General features: G+C 35.5%; 1 protein-coding gene across 1 annotated transcript in view; it reads right to left on the bottom strand.

Moving 5' to 3' along the window:
- Positions 1-251: 251 nt before the first annotated feature.
- LOC102132468 (ankyrin repeat domain-containing protein 30B-like) overlaps positions 252-23,410 on the bottom strand; it is a 115,042-nt gene continuing 91,883 nt past the window's right edge. The window contains 7 exon segments of the mRNA XM_065520015.1: positions 252-308; positions 311-345; positions 1,749-1,832; positions 1,835-2,678; positions 3,796-3,948; positions 9,147-9,174; positions 10,911-11,124. Of these exon segments, the coding sequence (XP_065376087.1) occupies positions 252-308; positions 311-345; positions 1,749-1,832; positions 1,835-2,678; positions 3,796-3,948; positions 9,147-9,174; positions 10,911-11,124 (1,415 nt within the window).

Raw genomic sequence — 23,410 nt, 5'->3', positions numbered from 1 at the left:
GACAGCCACAGTTTTAAAAATAAGCACATTATAAGGATAATAAAATTGTAATAAAACTAATTATAATGAATATATAAAAGAAGTCTTCCCATGGAAATTAGTATCATAAAACAATTTATATTATTTAACCAGCTATAGATTCATTGTTGGCATATTACATTTAATACATACTTGATTTTTGATTTGAAATCATTTCTTCATTAAATTCTGTATCTCATCTTTGAGATTAATGTGATAACGTGATGTAGCCTCTATTGACGTCTCAGAGAGTAAGAATGTGATGTAACCTCTAGTGAAGCCTCAGACACACACACAGTTTATTGAGATCAGTCAATTTTTTTTTGTCTCACAAAGACCTGACAAGACATATTTGTTATTGATTTTGTAAATCATCTTATCAAATTAACAATATTTACTTTCAAAAACATCCCCAAATATATTGATTCACCTTATTTTCTTCATTTGTACACATTGCTGCTTGTTAGTGAATTTACTTAAGGACATAAGAAGGTATTATCTTCCTGCCAAATTGGTACTGTCGTACTACTCAAGAGATTCATCCCACTAGTAATTTGTCCCTTAATGAATCTGTAATGCTTCACAACTTACTGAAGTCCAAAAAGAAAAAAAAAAAAAAAAAAAAAAAAAGGCGGGACTAGCGTTGGTAAATTCTACGCAGTGGAATTCTTTCCTTCTTCTGTATTAGAAGCACAAATCAACATCAAAGTTCCTCACATATTCAATCAACTGCTGAAACTGCTGAAGTGTTTCCAATAGATTTTTATCTCAGAGTAAAAGTATTTTTATTTCAAAGGCTTTAGAGGCCCTAGGTAACCGGTCTCCACATCCCTTCTGACCTCAGCTGCTATGTTTCTCTCCTCTACTCACTTCTTTTGTACTATACATGAACCCTGCCACCTCTCATGAGTTGAAAAATGGGGATCCAAGGCAAAGCTAATAAATCACAGATAGCCACAATGATCTTTCTCTGGGACAAAGTTCTATTCACATCTCTGAGCCTTGAAATAGAAATTATGAGCAAATTATTTGTAACAATATTCAAAATAAATTATAAATACCAGCGGGGTGATTAAATCAAATTTGATATTGCTAAAATTCACTACATTTGTCCTAAGATATTATTTAACAAAACGCAGATGCCTTTAAAAAATTGAGAGGTTATAACAATACATAATTTGAGATTCAAATATGTTCAGATTAAGTCAAATTGACATAAATGAAAATAAAATTCTACCAACTAAAATATATAGAAAGGTACTCAAAAGTATTATTACAAGATGCAGAAATGTACACTTCAAAATATATTTCAAATACACTTCAATTCCTCTGGAAAATTTAGAATTAACTGTCAAAGTAAATTGCTGAATTGAATCTTAATTTCAAAATACTAATTGCTGATGGGCATTCCCATTTATCTGCTTCATTGTGGTCATAAAATGTGGCCACAAAGAGACATTAAAAACTTTATTTCAGCAGTATAAACCAATGTCATTAATGTTAATCTATTAAAAATCTTTAACTTAAACTCATAAAAGTTCATCAGTGACACAATGTCTTTACTCAAAGTAAAACGTCTCTCAGCTTTCACTTTCATTTGGTGGAAATGAGGCATGTTTCTAAGCTGATATAGTAAGTACATTTATCATCTATTTATACATATATATATGCAACTAGATTCAGCATTTAGCCAAGGCCATTTTCTTTCAGGAAGGTTGAAAAGTATTTACATTTTTTGATACTTACTTCTGTTTCTGCTTTCTCTTTTTCACATTGATCTGTACATTCTTTTAAATCGTTACCGTAATTAAATCCTCCTCATTTTTCTCTTTTAGGAGATGATGTTGCATTTTCTTCTCAAGAAAATGAATATTAATTGTTATCTTGCTTTTGTTAGCTTTCTTAAGTGCATGAACTAATTGCTGTCGAAGCCACATATTTTTGCTTTGTAGTTGAAATAATGTCTGCTCCAGAGACTGCTGCTGTTCAGTGTGTTTGTCCACATTATCTTGTTTGTTTTGATACATGTGTTCAGCTTTCTTCATTTGACACTGTGTTTCACGACAGTCTCTTTGTGCATGTTCTGAAACCAATGTATTTTCTCTTAGAGCATCTCCTGCATAATTGAGATTAAATTTTAGGCTTTTGGATTTCCTTTGAGCTTCACAAAGTGGTTGATGGAGCATCTCATTGTTATATATTGTATTACGCACATCAACATTCATTTTTCCTTGCAAATGAGTATCTCCTGCACTGTGGAAAGCAAGTTCTTGTTTTTTTCTTGATGTCGCACTTTGATCATGGTCTTGCAAAGCAGAAGCCAGTCTAGGATGGTATGATTCAATTTCTGTCTCCAGTATTTCTTTGTCTTGTTTTTCCTTCAATTTAGAAGTCAGCATTGTGTTCTCTGCCATCAGAACTTTAAGCTGCCCACTATACTGAGATGCCCTTTTTGTTAACGTTTTCTCTTTCAGTTTTAGGGTCATTTGAAGGTCAGCATTCTTTTCTTGTAAAATCTTAATGTCCTCAAAGTATTTATTTTCCTTCTCCTGGTGTTGATGTTTTAGTGTGTCTATTTCCAGTTTTAGCATTGCAATCTCCTTTTTCAACATGCAATTTTCATGAAAGAGATCATTGTCATTTTCATGAGGGTGAGAAACCTAAATAAAATAAAATAAACTTTTAGCTAGCACTCAATAAAATGGCATATCATAGTTCCTCTGAAATTAAAGAATAACTTGTATCTTCATATAATGAAAGGGCTTTTATAAATAGGTATTGGTTGAGGAACCATTGAATCAAAACCTCAAATACTATACAGCATGAATTCCCCAAAGTTCAAACATTTATTTGGAGACAATGAATTCATGACAGTAAAAAAGAAATGACTAGAGAATTTTTAAGAGCCTCAGAATTGGGGAAAAAAAAAACTTTCCCTGAATTACAACAAGCTCAAAAGTATAAAATATAAGATTAATCAGTTTGACTACATATGAAAATTGGGTTTACACTCTGATGTCTAACTTATACAAGATCCCATACTAAGAGCCTTAGTGATGCATATATTTAGACAGATACAATTTCTGGAAGCTTTTTCAGTTCCTTTTTCCTGAGAATATTCTCTAGATATTTTATTTTTTAAGAAACATAGTTAATTTTAAGAATTATATTTATGAATATTTGATAAGTTGAGACATTGTAACAAGCACTTTTAGTTTTCACAATTCAGCAAGGAAAAGATTAAAAATATAAACAAGTTGTAGGATTTTCTCCAAGCCTTCTGAGTCTGCATCCAGGACTTCTTCACCAAATCTCAGTTAATTTTACTGGGCAAATATGTAAATACAAAAGAAGTATTCTATTTCAAAACAAAAGTGGTAAAGAAGATACAATCTAGAGAGCCCTACTTAGAATATTATGAGCTTATTTACTATGACAATAACTTTTGCCTCTTGATAATGTTTGAGTCAGTATTAAATGTTAACTTGGAAAAATACACTAAACTATGTTGCTAGGAACAAAATTCTTACCAATAAATTATCACTAAGTATATGGTAGGGATTATCATTATTTTCAAAAGCTCTTTGTACTGAAATAAGATACTATTTGGATGCCATAATTTCTAATAAATAACTGTAGCTACAAATGTCATAGTTAATTTTAAGACAATATTTTCCTTCAGGACCTGAATAATACATACTAAATCAAAGGGATATTAAAAGTAATACTGATGAAATAAAGTTAGAAATATAAATTTTTTGCCAGAAATTGATTCACCTGATTCAAATTACTTGTTACACTCTTCAATTCCATATCTTGTATTCTGAGAGCCTGTGAAAGTTGTTTCACTTCTAACTCGTTCCTATGTTGCTCTTTGAGTCTTCTTAATTCTTCCCTAATTTTTTCATTTAATATGTCGACATTTCTTCTCTTCTTCTTGATTTAAAGCCAATCTGCCATGAAACATACTTATCTTAACATTCATTTTGTTAGAAAATAGAATTCACTTTGAGATCTACTTCTTCCTATACTGGTTTATTATTCCAATAAAATTTCTATATTCCTGAATTGTTTTCTTTCTAGTTCTCAGGTATTTATTACTCCAACATCTTCCAAATGACATACATACTTGAAAAATAGTGAGAAAAAACATGTTCTAGTTAGAAAGTTTCTGTTTTTAGTAGCTTTGATGACTGTTATGGAAAAGAATATTGGAAGCTATTTGGTACATTTATGAGTTGAAAATTATTTTTTAAAAATATCACACAGTGAAAATTCCTCCTCAATGAAGACAGATCATTTAGAGCTAACTGATTACAGTGACATTAATTTTTATAAAAAAAGTTTACAGATTTATTAGACATAAATATTCCTACTTATATGGTCAGTATCACTAAAAATAATTTTAATACTAAAATCTCAGACTAGGTTAAACAGTGTAATATCTGTTATTCCTTTTGTTTCCTTTTTGAGTAATACTTTAAACATGTCTTGTTGATTATTATATATTTTCAACAAATTTTAAATCTCTTTTAGAACAAAAAAGAATATAATATTTAATTAAAGAATAAAAATAATATGTATTTTTAACATAGAACTCTTAATTAATTTTATTTATGTAGGAGAGCAAGAGATGTTGAATAAACTAATCATAAATTACTCTATATTTTCTTTATATTCCATGTACATTAAGATTAAAAGAGTATAAGTAAAGGAAATTGATTCTTGGGGAGAGAAGAATGGCAATTTCATAATCTCTTTGTTGAACTGTAAATGAATATAAATTTTCTTGAGAACAATTAAGAAGTAATGAACAAAGAACTTTTTAAAAACTTACTATAATTTAACCAATTTTTTTTTTATACTTTAAGTTCTAGGGTACATGTGCACAACATGCAGGTTTGTTACATATGTACACATGTGCCATGTTTGTGTGATGCACCCATTAACTCGTCATTTACATTAGGTATATCTCCAAATGCTATCCCTCCCCCCTACCCCCTCCCCACAATAGGACCTGGTGTGTGATGTTCCCCTTCCTGTGTCCAAGTGATCTCATTGTTCACTTCCCACTTATGAGTGAGAACATGCGGTACTTGGCTTTCTGTTCTTGTGATAGTTTGCTGAGAATGATGGCTTCCAGCTGCATCCATGTCCCTACAAAGGACACGAACTCATCCTTTTTTATGGCTACATAGTATTCCATGGTGTATATGTGCCACATTTTCTTAATCCAGTCTATCACTAATGGACATTTGGCTTCATTCCAAGTCTTTGCTATTGTGAATAGTGCCGCAATAAATATACAAGTGCATGTGCCTTTATAGCAGCATGATTTATAATCCTTTGGGTATATCCCCAATAATGGGATGGCTGGGTCAAATGGTATTTCTAGTTCTAGATCTTTGAGGAATTGCCAAACTGTTTTCCACAATGGTTGAACTAGTTTACAGTCACACCAAGAGTGTAAAAGTGTTCCTATTTCTCCACATCCTCTCCAGCACCCGTTGTTTCCTGACATTTTAATGATCGTATAAGGTGTAAGAAAAGGATCCAGTTTCAGCTTTCTACCTATGGGTAGCCAATTTTCCCAGTACCATTTATTAAAGAGGGAATCCTTTCCCCGTTTCTTGTTTTTGTCAGGTCTGTCAAAGATCAGATGACTGTAGATGAGTGGTATTATTTCTGAGTGCTCTGTTCTGTTCCATTGGTCTATGTCTCTGTTTTGGTATCAGTACCATGCTGTTTTGGTTATTGGAGCCTTGTAGTATAGTTTGAAGTTAGATGGCGTGATGCCACCAGCTTTGTTCTTTTGGCTTAGGACTGTCTTGGCAATGCGGGGTCTTTTGTGGTTCCATATGAACTTTAAAGCAGTTTTTTCCAATTCTGTGAAAAAGTCATTGGTAGCTTAATGGGGATAACATTGAATCTATGAATTACCTTGGGCAGTATGGCCATTTTCATGATATTGATTCTTCCTATCCATGAGCATGGTATGATCTTCCATTTGTTTGCATCCTCTTTTATTTCACTGAGCAGTGGTTTGTAGTTCTCCTTGAAGAGGTCCTTTATATCCCTTTTAAGTTGGATTCCTAGGTATTTTATTTTCTTTGAAGCTATTGTGAATGGGAGTTCATTCATGATTTGGCTCTCTGTTTGTCTGTTACTGGTGTATAAGAATGCTTGTGATTTTTGCATATTGATTTTGTATCCTGAGACTTTGCTGAAGTTGCTTATCAGCTTAAGGAGATTTTTGGCTGAGACAATGGGGTTTTCCAAATATACAATCATGTCATCTGCAAACAGGGACAGTTTGACTTCTTCTTTTCCTAACTGAATACCCTTTATTTCTTTCTCTTGCCTGATTGCCCTAACCAGAACTTCCAACACTATGTTGACTAGGAGTGGTGAGAGAGGGCATCCCTGTCTTGTGCCAGTTTTCAAAGGGAATGCTTCCTGTTTTTGCCCATTCACTATGATATTGGCTGTGGGTTTGTCATAAACAGCTCTTATTATTTTGAGATATGTTCCATCAATGCCAATTTTATTGAGAGTTTTTATCATGAAGGGCTGTTGAATTTTATCAAAGGCCTTTTCTGCATCTATTGAGATAATCATGTGGTTTTTGTCTTTGGTTCTATTTATATGCTGGATTATATTTATTGATTTGCGTGTGTTGAACCAGCCTTGAATCCCAGGGATGAAGCCCACTTGATCATGGTGGATAAGCTTTTTGGTGTGCTGCTGAATTCGGTTTGCCAGTATTTTATTGAGAATTTTTGCATCAATGTTCATCAGGGATATTGGTCTAAAATTCTCTTTTTCTGTTGTATCTCTGTAAGGCTTTGGCATCAGGATGATGTTGGCCTCATTAAAAGAGTTAGGGAGGATTCCCTCTTTTTCTATTGATTGGAATAGTTTCAGAAGGAATGGTACCAACTCCTCGTTGTACCTCTGGTTGAATTTGGCTGTGAATTCTTCTGGTCCTGGACTTTTTTTGGTTGGTAAGCTATTAATTATTGCCTCAATTTCAAAGCCTGCTATTGGTCTATTCAGGGATTCAACTTCTTCCAGGTTTAGTCTTGGGAGAGTGTAAGTGTCCAGGAAATTATCCATTTCTTCTAGGTTTCCTAGTTTATTTGTGTAGAGGTGTTTATAGTATTCTCTGATAGTAGTTTCTATTTCCATGGGGTTGGTGTTGATATCTCCTTTTTCATTTTTTATTATGTCTATTTGATTCTTCTCTCTTTTCTTCTTTATTAGTCTTGCTAGTGGTCTATCAATTTTGTTGATCTTTTCAAAAAGCCAACTCCTGGATTCATTGATTTTTTGGAGGGTTTTTTGTGTCTCTATCTCCTTCAGTTCTGCTCTGATCTTAGTTATTTCTTGCCTTCTGCTAGCTTTTGAATGTGTTTGCTCTTGCTTCTCTAGTTCTTTTAATTGTGATGTTAGAGTGTCAATTTTAGATCTTTCCAGCTTTCTCTTGTGGGCATTTAGTGCTATAAATTTCCCTCTACACACTGCTTTAAATGTGTCCCAGAGATTCTGGTATGTTGTATCTTTGTTGTCATTGGTTTCAAAGAACATCTTTATTTCTGCCTTCATTTAGTTATGTACCCAGTAGTCGTTCAGGAGCAGGTTGTCCAGTTTCCATGTAGTTGAGCGGTTTTGATTGAGTTTCTTAGTCGTGAGTTGTCGTTTGATTGCACTGTGATCTGAGAGACAGTTTGTTTTAATTTCTGTTCTTGTCCATTTGCTGAGGAATGCTTTACTTCCAACTATGTGGCCAATTTTGGAATAAGTGCAATGTTGTGCTGAGTAGAATATACATTCTGCTGATTTGGGGTGGAGAGTTCTATAGATGTCTATTAGGTCCGTTTGGTGCAGAATTGAGTTCAATTCCTAGATATCCTTGTTTACTTTCTCTTTAATTGATCCATCTAACGTTCACAGTGGGGTGTTAAATCCTCCCATTATTTTTGTTTGGGAGTCTAGGTCTCTTTATAAGTCTCTAAGGACTTGCTTGATGAATCTGGGTTCTCCTGTATTGGGTGCATATATATTTAAGATAGTTAGCTCTTCCTGATGAATTGATCCCTTTACCATTATGTAATGGCCTTCTTTGTCTCTTTCGATCTTTGATGCTTTAAAGTCTGTTTTATTAGAGACTAGCATTGCAACCCCTGCTTTTTTTTTCTTTTCCAATTGCTTGGTAGATCTTCCTCCATCCCTTTATTTTGAGCCTATGTGTGTCTCTGCATGTGAGATGGGTCTCCTGAATACAGCAAACTGATGGGTCTTGACTTTTTATCCAGTTTGCCAGTCCGTGCCTTTTAATTGGATCATTTAGTCCATTTACATTTAAGGTTAATATTGTTTTGTGTGAACTTGATCCTGTCATTATGATATTAGCTGCTTATTTTGCTCGCTAGTTGATGCAGTTTCATCCTAGCATTGATGGACTTTACATTTTGACATGTTTTGCAATGACTGGTACCTGTTGTTCCTTTCCATGTTTAGTGCTTCCTTCAGGGTCTCTTGTAAGGCAGGCCTGGTGGTGACAAAATCTCTAAGCATCTGCCTATCTGTAAAGGATTTTATTTCTCCTTCATTTATGAAACTTAGTTTGGCTGGATATGAAATTCTGGGTTGAAAATTCTTTTCTTTAAGAATGTTGAATATTGGCCCCCACTCTCTTCTGGCTTGGAGAGTTTCTGCTGAGAGATCTGCTGTTAGTCTGATGGGCTTCCATTTGTGGGTAACCCGACCTTTCTCTCTGGCTGCCCTTAACATTTTTTTCTTCAATTCAACTTTGGTGAATCTGACAATTATGTGTCTTAAAGTTATTCTTCTCGAGGTGTATCTTTGTGGGGTTCTCTATATTTCCTGGATTTGAATGTTGGCCTGCCTTACTAGGTTGGGGAAGTTCTCCTGGATGATATCCTGTAGAGTGTTTTCCAACTTGGTTCCATTTTCCCCGTCACTTTCAGGCACACCAATCAGACGTAGATTAGGTCTTTTCACATAATCTCATATTACTTGGAGGCTTTGTTCATTTCTTTTTCTCTTTTTTATCTACACATCTCTTCTCACTTCATTTCATTCATTTGATCTTCAATCGCTGATACTCTTTCTTCCAGTTGATTGAGTCGGTTACTGAACTTGTGCATTTGTCACATAGTTCCCGTGTTATGGTTTTCATCTCTATCATTCTCTTAAGGATTTCTCTACATTTGTTATTCTAGTTATCCATTTATCAAATCTTTTTTCAAGGTTTTTAGTTTCTTTGCGCTCGTTATGTAGTTCCTCCTTTAGCTCTGAGAAGTTTGATCGACTGAAGACTTCTTCTCTTGACTCATCAAAGTCATTCTCCGTCCACCTTTTTTCCGTTGCTGGCAATGAGCTGTGTTCCTTTGGAGGGGGAGATGCACTCTGATTTTTTGAATTTCCAGCTTTTCTGTACTGCTTTTTCCCCATCTTTGTGGTTTTATCAGCCTTTGGTCTTTGATGTTGGTGATGTACTGATGGGGTTTTGGTGTGGGTATCCTTTCTGTTTGTTAGTTTTCCTTCTAAGAGTCAGGACCCTCAGCTGTAGGTCTGTTGGAGTTTGTTTGAGGTCCACTCCAGACCCTGTTTGCCTGGGTATCAGCAGCGGAGGCAGCAGAATATAGAATATTGCTGAACAGCGAGTGTTGCTGTCTGATTCTTGCTCTGGAAGCTTCATCTCAGGGGTGTACCCTGCCGTGTGAGGGGTGAGGTGTTGGTCTGCACCTAGTGGGGGATATCTCCCCCTAGGCTACTCAGGGGTCAGGTACCCACTTGAGCTGGCAGTCTGTCCCGTTCTCAGACCTCAACCTCGGTGTTGGGAGATCCACTGCTCTCTTCAAAGCTGTCAGACGGGGGCGTTTACCTCTGCTGAGGTTTCTGCTGCTTTTTGTTTAGCTATGCCCTGTCTCCAGAGGAGGAGTCTACAGAGGCAGGCCGGCCTCCTTGAGCTGTGGTGGGCTCCACCCAATTCCAGCTTCCTGGTGGCTTTATTTACCTACTTAAGCCTCAAGAATGGTGGGCGCCCTCCCACAGCTCTGCTGCCATCCTGCAGTTAGATCTGAGACTGCTGTGCTAGCAATGAGGCAGGCTCCGTGGCAGTGGGACCTTCTGGGCCAGGTGTAGGATATAATCTCCTGGTGTGCCTTTTGCTAAGACCCTTGGTAAAGCACAGTATTAGGGTGGGAGTTACCCAATTTTCCAGGTGTTGTGTGTCTCGATTTCCTTGGCTAGGAAAAGAAATTCCCTTTCCCCTTGTGCTTCCCAGGTGAGGTGATGCATTGCCCTGCTTCAGCTCTGGATGGTCATGCTGCACCCACAATCCAGAGTCAAGTGTCCGACACGACCCAGTGAGATGAACCTGGTACCTCAGTTGAAAATGCAGAAATCACCTGTCTTCTATGTCACTCACACTGGGAGCTGGAGGCTGGAACTGTTCCTATTTGGCCATCTTTGGCATGCCCCCCCCAGATATTTTTATATTGAAGGATTTATTCCAAGTCAATAATTAGAAAGGATAAAAAAGATTTACATGCAGTTATGCATTGCAGCACTTATAATATAAAAAAATTAAAAATCAAAAATATTAATTTGTTAAGTAATGGGATTTCCAAATAATGACCTTCTATATAGCCATTAAAGTTGTGATTTAATAAATATGCGTTTAATTATCAGCAGAAGTATTCACATTTAAGAACTTGTATTATTTAAAAGAATTTGACACTCTACAAGACAGAGATTTTTCTCTCCAGTTAAACCTCAGAAGGTAAGGCAGCTTTTACAAAAAGTATCCTACATACCTTTAGTATAAATAATTGAAATATTTATTTAAAACTAGGATGTCATACCTCACACTGCAGAGCTCTTGTTCCCATTTAACTTTTTGGTTCTCTAACTGTGATTTTATTTCTTTTGCTTCTGATAGTTCCTTTTGTAGTACACAAAATTTATTTTTCATTTTTTTCAGTTTTGTTGTAAGTTGTTCACAGTGATCTTTTTTAAGTTCCCATGCTCTTTTACAAGAAGGAACTTCATCCAAGATTTTTGATAGGCTAGTTGAATCTGTCACAAGGAAGAGATAGAAATAAAACGTATTAGTACTTTTGGGATATAAAGGGCTGCATATTTTAACAATCAATAACTCACACACTGAACAAATTTATATTGATTGCCTACCATGGCGAAGGCATTATACTACATTCTGCAGATTAAACAGAAAAAAACAAAACAAAACAAAACTCTGCTCTTGTTTAGCTTAAAATATAAAATAAAAAGCAAAGCCCCAGAAAAGTTACAATTGTAAATTCAGATAGATACTGTAAGAAAACAGATTGCTTAAAATAAGATCTATACTAGGCCCATGGAAAAATCCCCTGAGGAATGTATGGCTACACTGAGGAACAAATCCTGAAAAGGATGTAGTTGAGCAAGTGGGGAAGAAAAGCATTTTAGCCAGTGTGTGGCATGTGCTGAAGCTCTAGTGTAGTCTGCCTCTAGCCACAAGAGAACAACAGGTGTTGATTTTTCTTCTTAGCTAAAATAATTAAAAATAAAACACACAAAATACACTAAACAATTTTTTAGACAGTGGACATTAGGCAAAGAAGATGATAATCCCTGAAAAACAGAAAAAGAAAATGGAAAGCAAACCTCATGAATGTTTCAGCTTCCTGCCTTGACAGAGATTCCAAGACATGACACAGGAAGAAAAAACTGAAGTGGAACCTACCAGACTCTCTTGGTTGCATTGCTGAAGCTTAGAGTCTGGTAAAACCAAAGGAGACAGACAACACCAAACAGAACACTGAGGAGGAGAGAGAGATACAGAAGCGAAAGCAAGAAACCCCTGGAAATCCCCTCCCAGTATTTAGCAAAATAATGAAGATTGCATGTGAGCCAGAAAACTACCTAAGACCAAGCCAGGTCAGGGGAACTTATAAAGTTAGTGAAAATCACACCTGTGCTTACATAGTACCAAGAAGAGTGCCTATTTTTATAGATTTGCCTGGGAAGACTCAGACTTCCCAGGAAAATGAATAGTCTGAAAGGTCTTGCCTCAGGTGTGGGGAGTTAGCTCATGCCATAAAAAGAAAAAATAAAAAGGATCAAGCTGTTTATACGTAACTCAACTCTATTCTACAATAAAAATCAAGAAGATAAGTAGAGCAATAGAAGATACTTTAAAAAACTAAATTACACTTGTAAAGATACAAGTTACAATGCTGGAGATGAAAGCTATGCTGAGTAGATATGAGCATAGATTGATTTGCCACCAAGAAAGAAAAGTTTCATAAATTTGAGACACTAGAGAACTATCAGCAAACTCCCAACACATAATATATAAGTCCCTAAAGAAGTAGGAGGCGAGACAGAAAAAAAGTTTGAGGAAAAATTGGCTAAATATATTCTAAACTTAATGAAAGCTACAATCCCACAGATCCAGGCTGGTATCTGTCTGGAAGTGAAGAAATGAAAATATAAGATTGTAATTTCTTATACCATCTATGTTATGATGTAATATTACTTGAAGGTGGGTTGTGATGAGGAAAATCCATACACTATATATCCTAAAACAACCACTAAGACAGCAAAGCAAAGAGTTATATCTAATAACCAAATAAACTTATATGACAAAAAGATATGACTAAATCATAAAGAAATATAAAACTAGATCAATAACTAAAAAACATTATACCTATATATATACATATAAAACTAAATCATAAAAATTACTAAACTAGTCTGAAGGAAGCAGAAAAAGAATAAAACAAAGCAAAGAAGATCTGGGACTAATAGAAATCAAACAGCATGGTGACAGACAATTTTTATCATATCAATAATTACATTATAAATTAAACTGATCGAAAAACCTCTGCTCAAAGGCAGATTGTCAGAATGGATATGAAAGTAAGATCTACCTGTATAACACCTATAAGAAATAAACTTTAAATATAAAGACAAAAATTGGTTAAAGATGAAACAAGACACACCACACTAACACGTGACAAAAGAAGACTGAGGAAGAGTGGTTGTATTAATACCAAAGTACATTTCATAGCAGAAATATTACCAGCAATAAACAAGGTCATTTTATAGTGACAAAGGGTTCACTTAATCAAGAAAACATAACAGTCCTAAATATTTTTGTAGAAAATAATGTAAATCCTTCAAAATACATGATACAAAAATAGATAGAACTGCAAAAGAAATGGACAAATGCCCAAGTATAGTCTAAAATTTCTAAACCCCTTACTCAAGTAGTAGAATAAGGAGGCAGAAAGTCGGCAAGAATGTGGTAGACTTTACACCATTCTTCAGAAGTACTTAAAGACTATATTCTAGATCATATCTTAATGAAAGGATTGAGAAGGATTTAGGTCACACAAAACATGTTACCTGACCCAAAAACAATGAAATTAAAAATCAATAATAAAAATGTACCTGGAACAACTCAACTATTGGAAATTAAGTAACATAACATCCAAACAACCCTGGGTTGGTTCCAAAAATAATAAAAAGAAAAATTAGAAAGTATTTTGAACTAACTTCAAACGAAAACACAACACGTTAGATATTGTAAAATGCATCTACAACAGCACTTAAATAAAAATTTTCAGCACTGAATGTCTACATTAGAAGACTCTCAAATAAATAACTTTGACTTTTACCTTAAGAAACTAAAGAAAAAAATAAGAAAAAAGTAAACTCAACGGAAGTAGAGGAAATGATAAATATCTGCATTGGCTTGAATGTTTTTGTCCTTGCAAATTTCATATGCTAAAATCAAATCACAGAGGTGATGTTATTAGGAGGCAGGAGTTTTGGGATGTAATTAGGTCATGAGGGCCACCCTTCATAAATGGATTAATGCTCTGATAGAAATAACCCCAGAGAGCCTCTTTATCCTTTCTGCCATGTGAGGACACAGGGCAAAAGAATGCATCAATGAATCAGGAAGTGGTACCTCTTCAGACATAAAATCTGATGATACCTTGATCTGGAACTGTGCGGCTTCCAAAATTGTGAGAATTCAATCTATGTTCTTGATAAGCTCCCAACTATAGATTTTTTAAATAATAGGCAAAGAGAACTAAAACATCAGAGATGGAACTAATAAAACACAAAAATGATAGAAAAATTGAACAACACCAAACACTTTGAGAGGATCAATAAAAGCAAAAGTCTATCTAGCCAAACTAGCTCTTGAAAAGAAAAAGCTACAGTTACTAACTCTGGAAATGAGTTAATGTGACATTATTTCAGATTCTACAGATACTTAAAAATACAAGGTAATATTAAAAAATGTATGTGAATAAACATGACAACTCAGACAAAATTGACAAATTCATTGAAATGTGAAAATTACCATCTGATTTTTGACGAAACTGAAAAAAAAAAAAGCAATGGGAAAAGAATTCCCTATTTAATAAATGGTGTTGGGAAAACTGGCTGGCCACATGCAGAAAACTGAAAGCTGACCCCTTCTTTACACCTTATACAAAAATTAACTCCAGATGGATTAAAGACTTAAGCATAAAACCTAAAACCATAAAAAGCCTAAAAGAAAACCTAGGCAATACCATTCAGGACATAGGCATGGGCAAGGATTTCATGACTAAACATCAAAAGCAATGGCAACAAAAGCTAAAATTGACAAATGGGACCTAAATAAACTAAAGAGCTTTGGCACAGCAAAAGAAACTAGCATCAAAATGAACAGGCAACCTTTAGGATAGTAGAAAATTTCTGCAATCTATTCATCTGACAAAGGGCTAATATCCAGAACCTATAATAACTTAAACACATTTACAAGAAAAAAACAAACAGCTCCATCAAAAAGTGGGTGAAGGATATTAACAGACACTTCTTCAAAGACGACATTTATGCAGCCAACAAACATAGGAAAGAAAAATTCATCATCATTGATCATTAGAGAAACGCAAATCGAAACCACAATGAGATATAATCTCATGGCAGTTAAAATTGCAATCATTAGAAAGTCAGGAAACGAGCCTGTAATCCCAACACTTTGGGAGGCCGAGACAGGCGGATCATGAGGTCAGGAGATCGAGACCATCTTGGCTAACACGGTGAAACCCCATTTCTACTAAAAAATACAAAAAACTAGCCGGGCAAGGTGGCGGGTGCCTGTAGTCCCAGCTACTCAGGAGGCTGAGGCAGGAGACTGGCGTAAACCCGGGAGGCAGAGCTTGCAGTGAGCTGAGATCTGGCCACTGCACTCCAGCCTGGGTGACAGAGTGAGACTCTGTCTCAAAAAAAAAAAAAAAAAAAGTCAGGAAACAACAGATGCTGGAGAGGATGTGGAGAAATAGGAACACTTTTACACTGTTGGTAGGAGTGTAAATTATTTCAACCATTGTAGAAGACAGTGTGGTGATTCCTCAAGGATCTAGAACCAGAAATACCATTTGACCCAGTCATCCCATTACTGGGTATATACCCAAACGATTATAAATCATGCTACTATAAAGACACATGCACACGTATGTTTATTGCGGCACTATTCACAATAGCAAAGACTTGAAACCTACCCAAATATCCATCAATGATAGACTGGATAAAGAAAATGTGGCCCATATACACCATGGAATACTATGCGGCCATAAAACAGGATGAGTCCATGTCCTTTGCAGAGACATGGATGAAGCTGGAAACCATCATTCTCAGCAAACTAGCACAAGAACAGATAACCAAACACTGCATGTTATCACTCATAAGTGAGAGTTGAACAATGAGAACATATGGACACGGGGAGGGGAACATCACACACCAGGGCCTGTTGTGGGGTAAGGGGCTAGGGGAGGGGTAGCATTAGGAGAAGTACGTAATGTAGACGATAGGTTGATGGGTACAGAAAATCACCATGGCACATGTATACCTATATAACAAACCTGCACGTTCTGCACATGTAACCTAGAACATAAAGTATAACAATAATAATAGAAAAAAGAAAAAAATTTTAACTAGGAATAACAGTATACTGATTCTGGCAAACATTCAGAGGAAACCTTTATGTAAGAAATCCAATTCTTTTTTCCAAAATAAAAATGGTGTCAACAATAGAAAAATAAAATCTAGTCAGTAGTCAAAAAAAAAAAAATACAATATCTCAAGAAAAAATAGATAACCTGCATTGCCCTAAATCTATAAAAGAGTATTAAGTCATACTTAAAAATTTTCTTACAATGAAAAGTCCAGGCCAAGAATACTACACTGGTGGTTTCTACCAAATATTCTAGAGAAAAAATGAGATATAATTCTAAACAAACTCTACCCCTAAAATAAAAGAAAGTACGATATAGTTTGGATGTGTGTCCCCTCCAAAATCTCCCATTGAAATGTAATCCCCAATGTTGGAAGTAAAGTTTGGTGAGAGGTGAATGCATCATGAGGAAAGATTTCTCACAAATAACTTAGCACCATGCCCTTGGTGTTGTCCTCATAATAGTGATTCTCATGAAAATTGGTCATTTAAATGTGCATGGCACCTCCCACCTCTCTCTCTTTCTCCTACTCTGGCCATGTGATGTGCAAATTCCTGCTTCAGCTTCTGCCATAACTGTAAGCTTCCACAGTCCTCCCCAGAAGCAGAGCCCCATGTTATGCTTCTTGTACAACCTGTAGAACTGTGAGCCAGTGAAACCTATTTTCTCATAAATTACCCAATCTCAGGTATTTCTCTATAGCAATGGACAAATAGCCTAATACAGAGTACATTTCAACTCATTGTATAATGCTAGCATTACTCTAAATCAAAACCAGATGATATTATTATAAACAAGAGAAATGCCTTATGAACATGCATGCAAAATTCAACCAATTTGTGAAGCAACAATGATAATCTTAGAAAGATGAGTGAATAAACTGTGCTATAGTCATACAATGGAATATTACTAAGGACTAAAAGTAGATGAACTATCAAGCTATGAAAAGACTTAAATGCATATTTCCAAAAATGACATTATCCATAAAACAAAATTATGGATAGAGTAAAAAGATCAGTGATGGTTAACAAAAGGTTGAGGAGCAAAGATGTGTGTTGATATCCTGTGTTTTTCCAATTTTCAGAACTTTTGGCTCATCTTTCTAATCTGAAAAAGAGAGTCATTTCTTCTATTTAAGTTTACTTTCACTTGCTTGAGACATGTTATCACCCTTGAGGGTGTGGCTTTAATGTATGCTGAGGAATACAATTTGTTTCTGAGTGCTGTCAGGGGAGTCAGCCTCTGTATGATTCTTTTGGATATATGTAAACTTAGTATGGTGGTTTTCCCAAATGCTAGTTCTCATGGCAGCATACTGGGCATGTGAGAAAGCCCTTGATGTACTGTGGCAGAAGTGGGTAAGAACATGCTTTGTCTTTGTTTTACTGGTAGGAACTCTCTGTTGCCTCAGGTTATCGGCAAGCCTGTGTAATGCCTAGTGCCCAGAATTCTCTACTCAGCTCCAGAAAGAAGGACGAAGCTTAGCAAAACTACACTGACAAGCTGGACTGAACTGACAAAACTGGCCTGCTGTTTGGATACCTTAATGAGGAGCACAAGCACCAGCCAAGACAAGGGTCTCAGGAAAAGCTCTTAGTGAATGACAAAGAGGATCCCAGAGGAAAGAGAAAACGCGGCAACAGTTCTGTCCTGAGTGGTCATGAATGGCTCGGCTTCCTTATCAAAACCCTGACCTAAGACTCATAGAAAGCTTATATGACTTTTTTTCTTCAAAAAAGCAGTCTCCTGTCTTCCTCTCCCCACAAAAACACACTATGTCTGATAGTTGCCATTTACCCAGATAAGTTTAATTAAATATCAACCCTCATTTTCTTTCAGGAATTAATATTTTACTATTACTTTCTTTGATTGATTCAGCAAACTTTATGATAGTTTGTTTTCCAGGATAAATTATTCATCAGTAAGATTCTTCAAAGATATGTATACTTTTATATCAATGAAATTTATGTCTAGTCTCTTAAAGTTAAAAAAAAAGTCTAGGTTCAAACTATATCAAAAGCGTGCAGAGTCCCAGGTGACAAAAAGTAAATATGTAACTATTTTCCTTTAAAAACAAAAACATTGAGTTTAAAATTTTTGAGTGAAAAAAGAAAAAAAAACACACAAGAAAAATTTTACAAACCATTTCATCATCTAGAGCCCATTTATCATATGGCATCTGTGAATCTCACACATAGCTAACATATACTGGTTAAAAACTATGAGAGTTTCTGAAGTACAAGATACACTGAGAATCACTTACTAAATTACAAACATTCATCATATTCTTTAATTTATCCTATAATTGAGAAGGTACACAGTTACAATGATAGTTTAGTTGAATGTAAAATTGATGTCTCATCAATGAAAGTGTAATGAATTCATGAGCAAGGATGTATATTAGGGAATAATAGTAAATAAAAATATTCATTGTTTTCTATACACATGTGGTGTAGTTTTATGTCTACATTTTTTTTTGCATCCTCTCATTTATCCATTTGAATGTTTCTTGATCTCATGTCAGTGAGCATATACAATTCATAAAGAAAATAATGTATAAAAAAATTTCACTATTGAAATATTCATTCAAAAACTTGACTGTTAAACATTAATTAGGTATAAACATTTTTATTTTGAAATCAGTATAATATTTAAAAATTAGTTTTAGTATTCAAGTAATAAATTTAGTATTTTTTGTTTGTTTCTAATATTAGTCTGATTTGATTTATCATATTAGTCTCTAACAAATTTTTATTTTTTTATTTTAATTTTTTTTGAAATGGAGCTCATTCTGTCAACCCTGCTGGAGTGTAGTGGCGTGATCTTGGCTCACTGCAACCTTCAACCCCTGGGTTCAAGCAACTCTCCTGCCTCAGCCTCTTGAGTAGCTGAGATTACAGGCGTGTGCAACCATGCCAAGCTAATATATATATATTTTTTAATATTTTTAGGAGAGACAGGGTTTCACCATGTTGGCCAGGCTGGTCTCGAACTGCTGACCCCAAGTGATCCACCCACTCGCCTCAGCCTCCCAAAGTGCTGGGACTACAGGCATGAGCCATCGGGCCTGGCCTTCTAACAGATTTTTATAGAACAGCAATTTTACTAACAAAGCCAATGAGTTCATATTCAAATTTTTCTCACTTAAATAACTAATATCAACAAAACATATCTCTATGAATCCTGAAAGCAATAGAGAAGAGTAATGAGTCACTGTGGTAGACCCAAATCTAGTAATCCCTCCTTCTTCCAATACTCTCCAGAGCATACCCAATATAATCTTTTGGAGTGAAAATATTCCAAATGCATCTGAAGCGAGTTCACTCAAGTTTCCTTCTTAGAAACTTCAAAATTACCTAGTTAGCTTCTTCCCCTCACGCCCCTTCATGCCTCACAATTGCTATTCTTTAGCAAAAATAATCTCCAGATCTGTGGTCTTGATTCTTTCCCTTCAGCACTTTTTAAAATAAATTTTCCTACCACTTTCTGTCCCTTTCAGAAGTAGTATCATGCATCTATAAATTCTTTTGTTGTTTTTTAACCTCTGTCTTCTCCTCTTCTGGCTAAAAACATACTTAGAAATAAAATCAAAATAAGGCTTTCCCTTGACTCTGTTATGTCTTGACATTCCATCCAATTGCTCTTCTTCCAAATTATTTCAATGAAAACTCTATACCCTTGCTACTCAGTGCATGGTCCAAGAACCACCAGCATCAGCATCACCTGAAAATTTATTAAAACTGCACAATCTCAAGTCTGTTGAATCAGAATGTGCATTGTTAACAAGTTCTGTAGCTCACTTATTAAAGTGTGAAAACTTCTGGACCATACTGAAAAAATATACACATATGTGGCTGCCCATATATGCCAATAATATATTCACCAATAATAGATAAAACATGGCTTTGCATAGTCAGGTAATTCCATCCCTAATGTCTTCCACAAATGAGTAAGAAAGGGTGGATATTTTTTATTGTTATTACACTTCAAGTTCTAGGGTATATGTACACAATATGCAGGTTTGTTACATATGTAGACATGTGCCATTTTGGTGTGCTGCACCCATTAACTCGTCATTTACATTAGGTATTTTTCTTAATGCTATCCCTCTCCTCTCCCCTACTCGATGACAGGTTCCAGTGTGTAATGTTCCCCACCCTGTGTCCAAGTGTTCTCACTGTTCAATTCCCACCTATAAGTGAGAACACGCAGTGTTTGGTTTTCCGTCCTTGCAATAGTTTGCTCAGAATGATGGTTTCCAGCTTCATCCGTGTTCCTATAAAGGACATGAACTAATCTTTTTTATGGCTGCATAGTATTCCATGGTATGTATATGCCACATTTTCTTAATCCAGTTTATCATTGATGGGCATTTGGGTTGGTTTCAAGTCTTTGCTATTGTAAATAGTGCCACAATAAACATATGTGTGCATGTGTCTTTATAGTAGCATGATTTATAATCCTCTAGGTATATAACCAGTAATGGGACTGCTGGATCAAATGGTATTTCTAGTTCTAGATTCTTGAGGAATTGCCACACTGTCTTCCACAATGGCTCAACTAGGTTACAGTCCCACCAACAGTGTAAAAGTGTTCCTATTTCTCCACATCCTCTCCAGCACCTGTTGTTTCCTGACTTTTTAATGATCACCATTCTAACTGGTGTGAGATGGTATCTCATTGTGGTTTTGATTTGCATTTCTCTGATGACCAGTGATGATAAGCATTTTTTCATGTGTCTGTTGGCTGCATAAATGTCTTCTTTTGAGAAGTGTCTGTTCATATCCTTCACCCACTTTTTGATGGGGTTGTTTGCTTTTTCTTGTAAAGTTGACTTCTTTATAGATTCTGGATATTGGCCCTTTGTCAGATGAGTATATTGCAAAAATTTTCTCCCATTTTGGAGGTTGCCTGTTCACTTTGATCGTAGTTTCTTTTGCTGTGCAGAAGCTCTTTAGTTTAATTAGATACCATTTGTCAATTTTGGCTTTTGATGCCATTGCTTTTAGTGTGTTAGTCATGAAGTCCTTGCCCATGCCTATGTCCTGAATGGTATTGCCTAGGTTTTCTTCTAGGGTTTTTATGGTTTTAGGTCTAATGTTTAAGTCTTTAATCAATCTTAAATTGATTTTTGTATAAGGTGTAAGGAAGGGATCCAGTTCCAGCTTTCTACATATGGCTAGCCAGTTTTCACAGTATCATTTATTAAATAGAGAATCATTTCTCCATTTTTTGTTTTTGTCAGGTTTGTCAAAGATCAGATGGTTGTAGATGTGTGGTGTTATTTCTGAGGGCTCTGTTCCATTCCATTGGTCTATATGTCTGTTTTGATACTAGTATCATGCTGTTTTGGTTACTGTAGCCTCGTAGTATAGTTTGAAGTCAGGTAGCGTGATGCCTCCAGCTTTGTTCTTTTGGCTTAGGATTGTCTTGGCAATGCAGGCCCTTTTTTGGTTACATCTGAAATTTAAAGTAGTTTTTTTCCAATTCTGTGAAGAAACTCATTGGTAGCTTGATGGGGATGGCACTGAATCTACAAATTACCTTGGGCAGTATGGCCATTTTCATGATACTGATTCTTCCTCTCCATGAGCATGAAATGTTCTTCCATTTGCTTGTATCCTCTTTTATTTTGTTGAGCAATGGTTTGTAGTTCTTCTTGAAGAGGTCCTTCACATCCCTTGTAAGTTGGATTCCTAGGTATTTTCTTCTCTTTGAAGCAATTTTGAATGGGAATTCACTCATGATTTGGTTCTCTGTGTGTCTGTTATTGGTGTGTAGGAATGCTTGTGATTTTTGCACATTGATTTTGTATCATGAGACGTTGCTGAGGTTGCTTACATCAACTTAAGGAGATTTTGCGCTGAGACGATGGGGTTTTCTAAATATACAATCATATCGTCTACAAACAGGGACAATATGATTTCCTCTTTTCCTAATTGAATACCCTTGATTTCTTTCTCTTGCCTGATTGCCCTGGCCAGAACTTCCAACACTATGTTGAATAGGAGTGGTAAGAGAGGGCATCCCTGTCTTGTACCAGTTTTCAAAGGGAATGCTTCCAGTTTTTGCCCATTCAGTATGATATTGGCTGTGGGTCTGTCATAAATAGTTCTTATTATTTTGAGATATGTCTGCTCAATACGTAGTTCATTGAGAGTTTTTAACATGAAGCGCTGTTGAATTTTGTCAAAGGTCTTTTCTGCATCTTTTGAGATAATCATGTGGTTTTTGTCTTTCATTCTGTTTATATGCTGGATTGCATTTATTGATTTGTGTACATTGAACCAGCCTTGCATCCCAGGGATGAGGCCAACTTGATCATGGTGGATAAGGTTTTTAATGTGCTGTTGGATATGATTTGCCAGTATTTTATTGAGGATTTTTGCATCGATGTTCATCAGGGATATTGGTCTAAAATTCTCTTTTTTTGTTGTGTCTCTGCCAGGCTTTGGTATCAGGATGATGCTGGCCTCATAAAATGAGTTAGGGAGGATTCCCTCTTTTTCTATTGATTGGAATAGTTTCAGAAGGAATGTAACCAGCTCCTCCTTGTACCTCTGGTAGAATTCAACTGTGAATCTGTCTGGTCCTGGACGTTTTTGGTTGATAGGCTATTAATTATTGCCTCAATTTCAGAGCCTGTTATTGGTCTATTCAGGGATTCAACTTCTTCCTCGTTTAGTCTTGGGAGGGTGTATTTGTACAGGAATTTACTCATTTATTCTAGATTTTTTAGTTTATTTGTGAGAAGTATTTATAGTATTTTCTGATGGTAGTCTGTATTTCTGTGGGATCAGTGGTGATATCCCCTTTATCATTTTTTATTGCATCTTCTCTCTTTTTTCCTTTATTAGTCTTGCTAGTGGTCTGTTTTGCTGTTCTTTTCAAAAAATCAGCTCCTGGAATCATTGATTTTTTGAAGGTTTTTTTTGTGTCTCTGTCTCCTCAGATCTGCTCTGATCTTAATTATTTTTTGCCTTCTGCTAGCTTTTGAATGTGTTTGCTCTTGCTTCTCTAGTTCTTTTAATTGTGATGTTAGGGTGTCAATTTTGGATCTTTCCTGCTTTCTCTTGTGGGCATTTAGTGCTATAAATTTCCCTCTACACACTGCTTTAAATGTGTCCCAGAGATTCTGGTATGTTGTATCTTTGTTGTCATTGGTTTCAAAGAACATTTTTATTTCTGCCTTCATTTGGTTGTTTACCCAGTAGTCATTCAGGAGCAGGTTGTTCAGTTTCCATGTAGCAGTGTGGTTTTGAGTGAGTTTCTTAATCCTGAGTTCTAATTTGATTGCACTATGATCTGAAAGATAGTTTGTTGTGATTTCTGTGCTGTTACAT

Source organism: Macaca fascicularis, chromosome 9, assembly GCF_037993035.2.
Source record: "Macaca fascicularis isolate 582-1 chromosome 9, T2T-MFA8v1.1".
Taxonomy (NCBI): Eukaryota; Metazoa; Chordata; class Mammalia; order Primates; family Cercopithecidae; genus Macaca; species Macaca fascicularis.
Note: the sequence above shows the minus strand (reverse complement) of the source record. Positions and strands in the feature narration are given on the sequence as shown.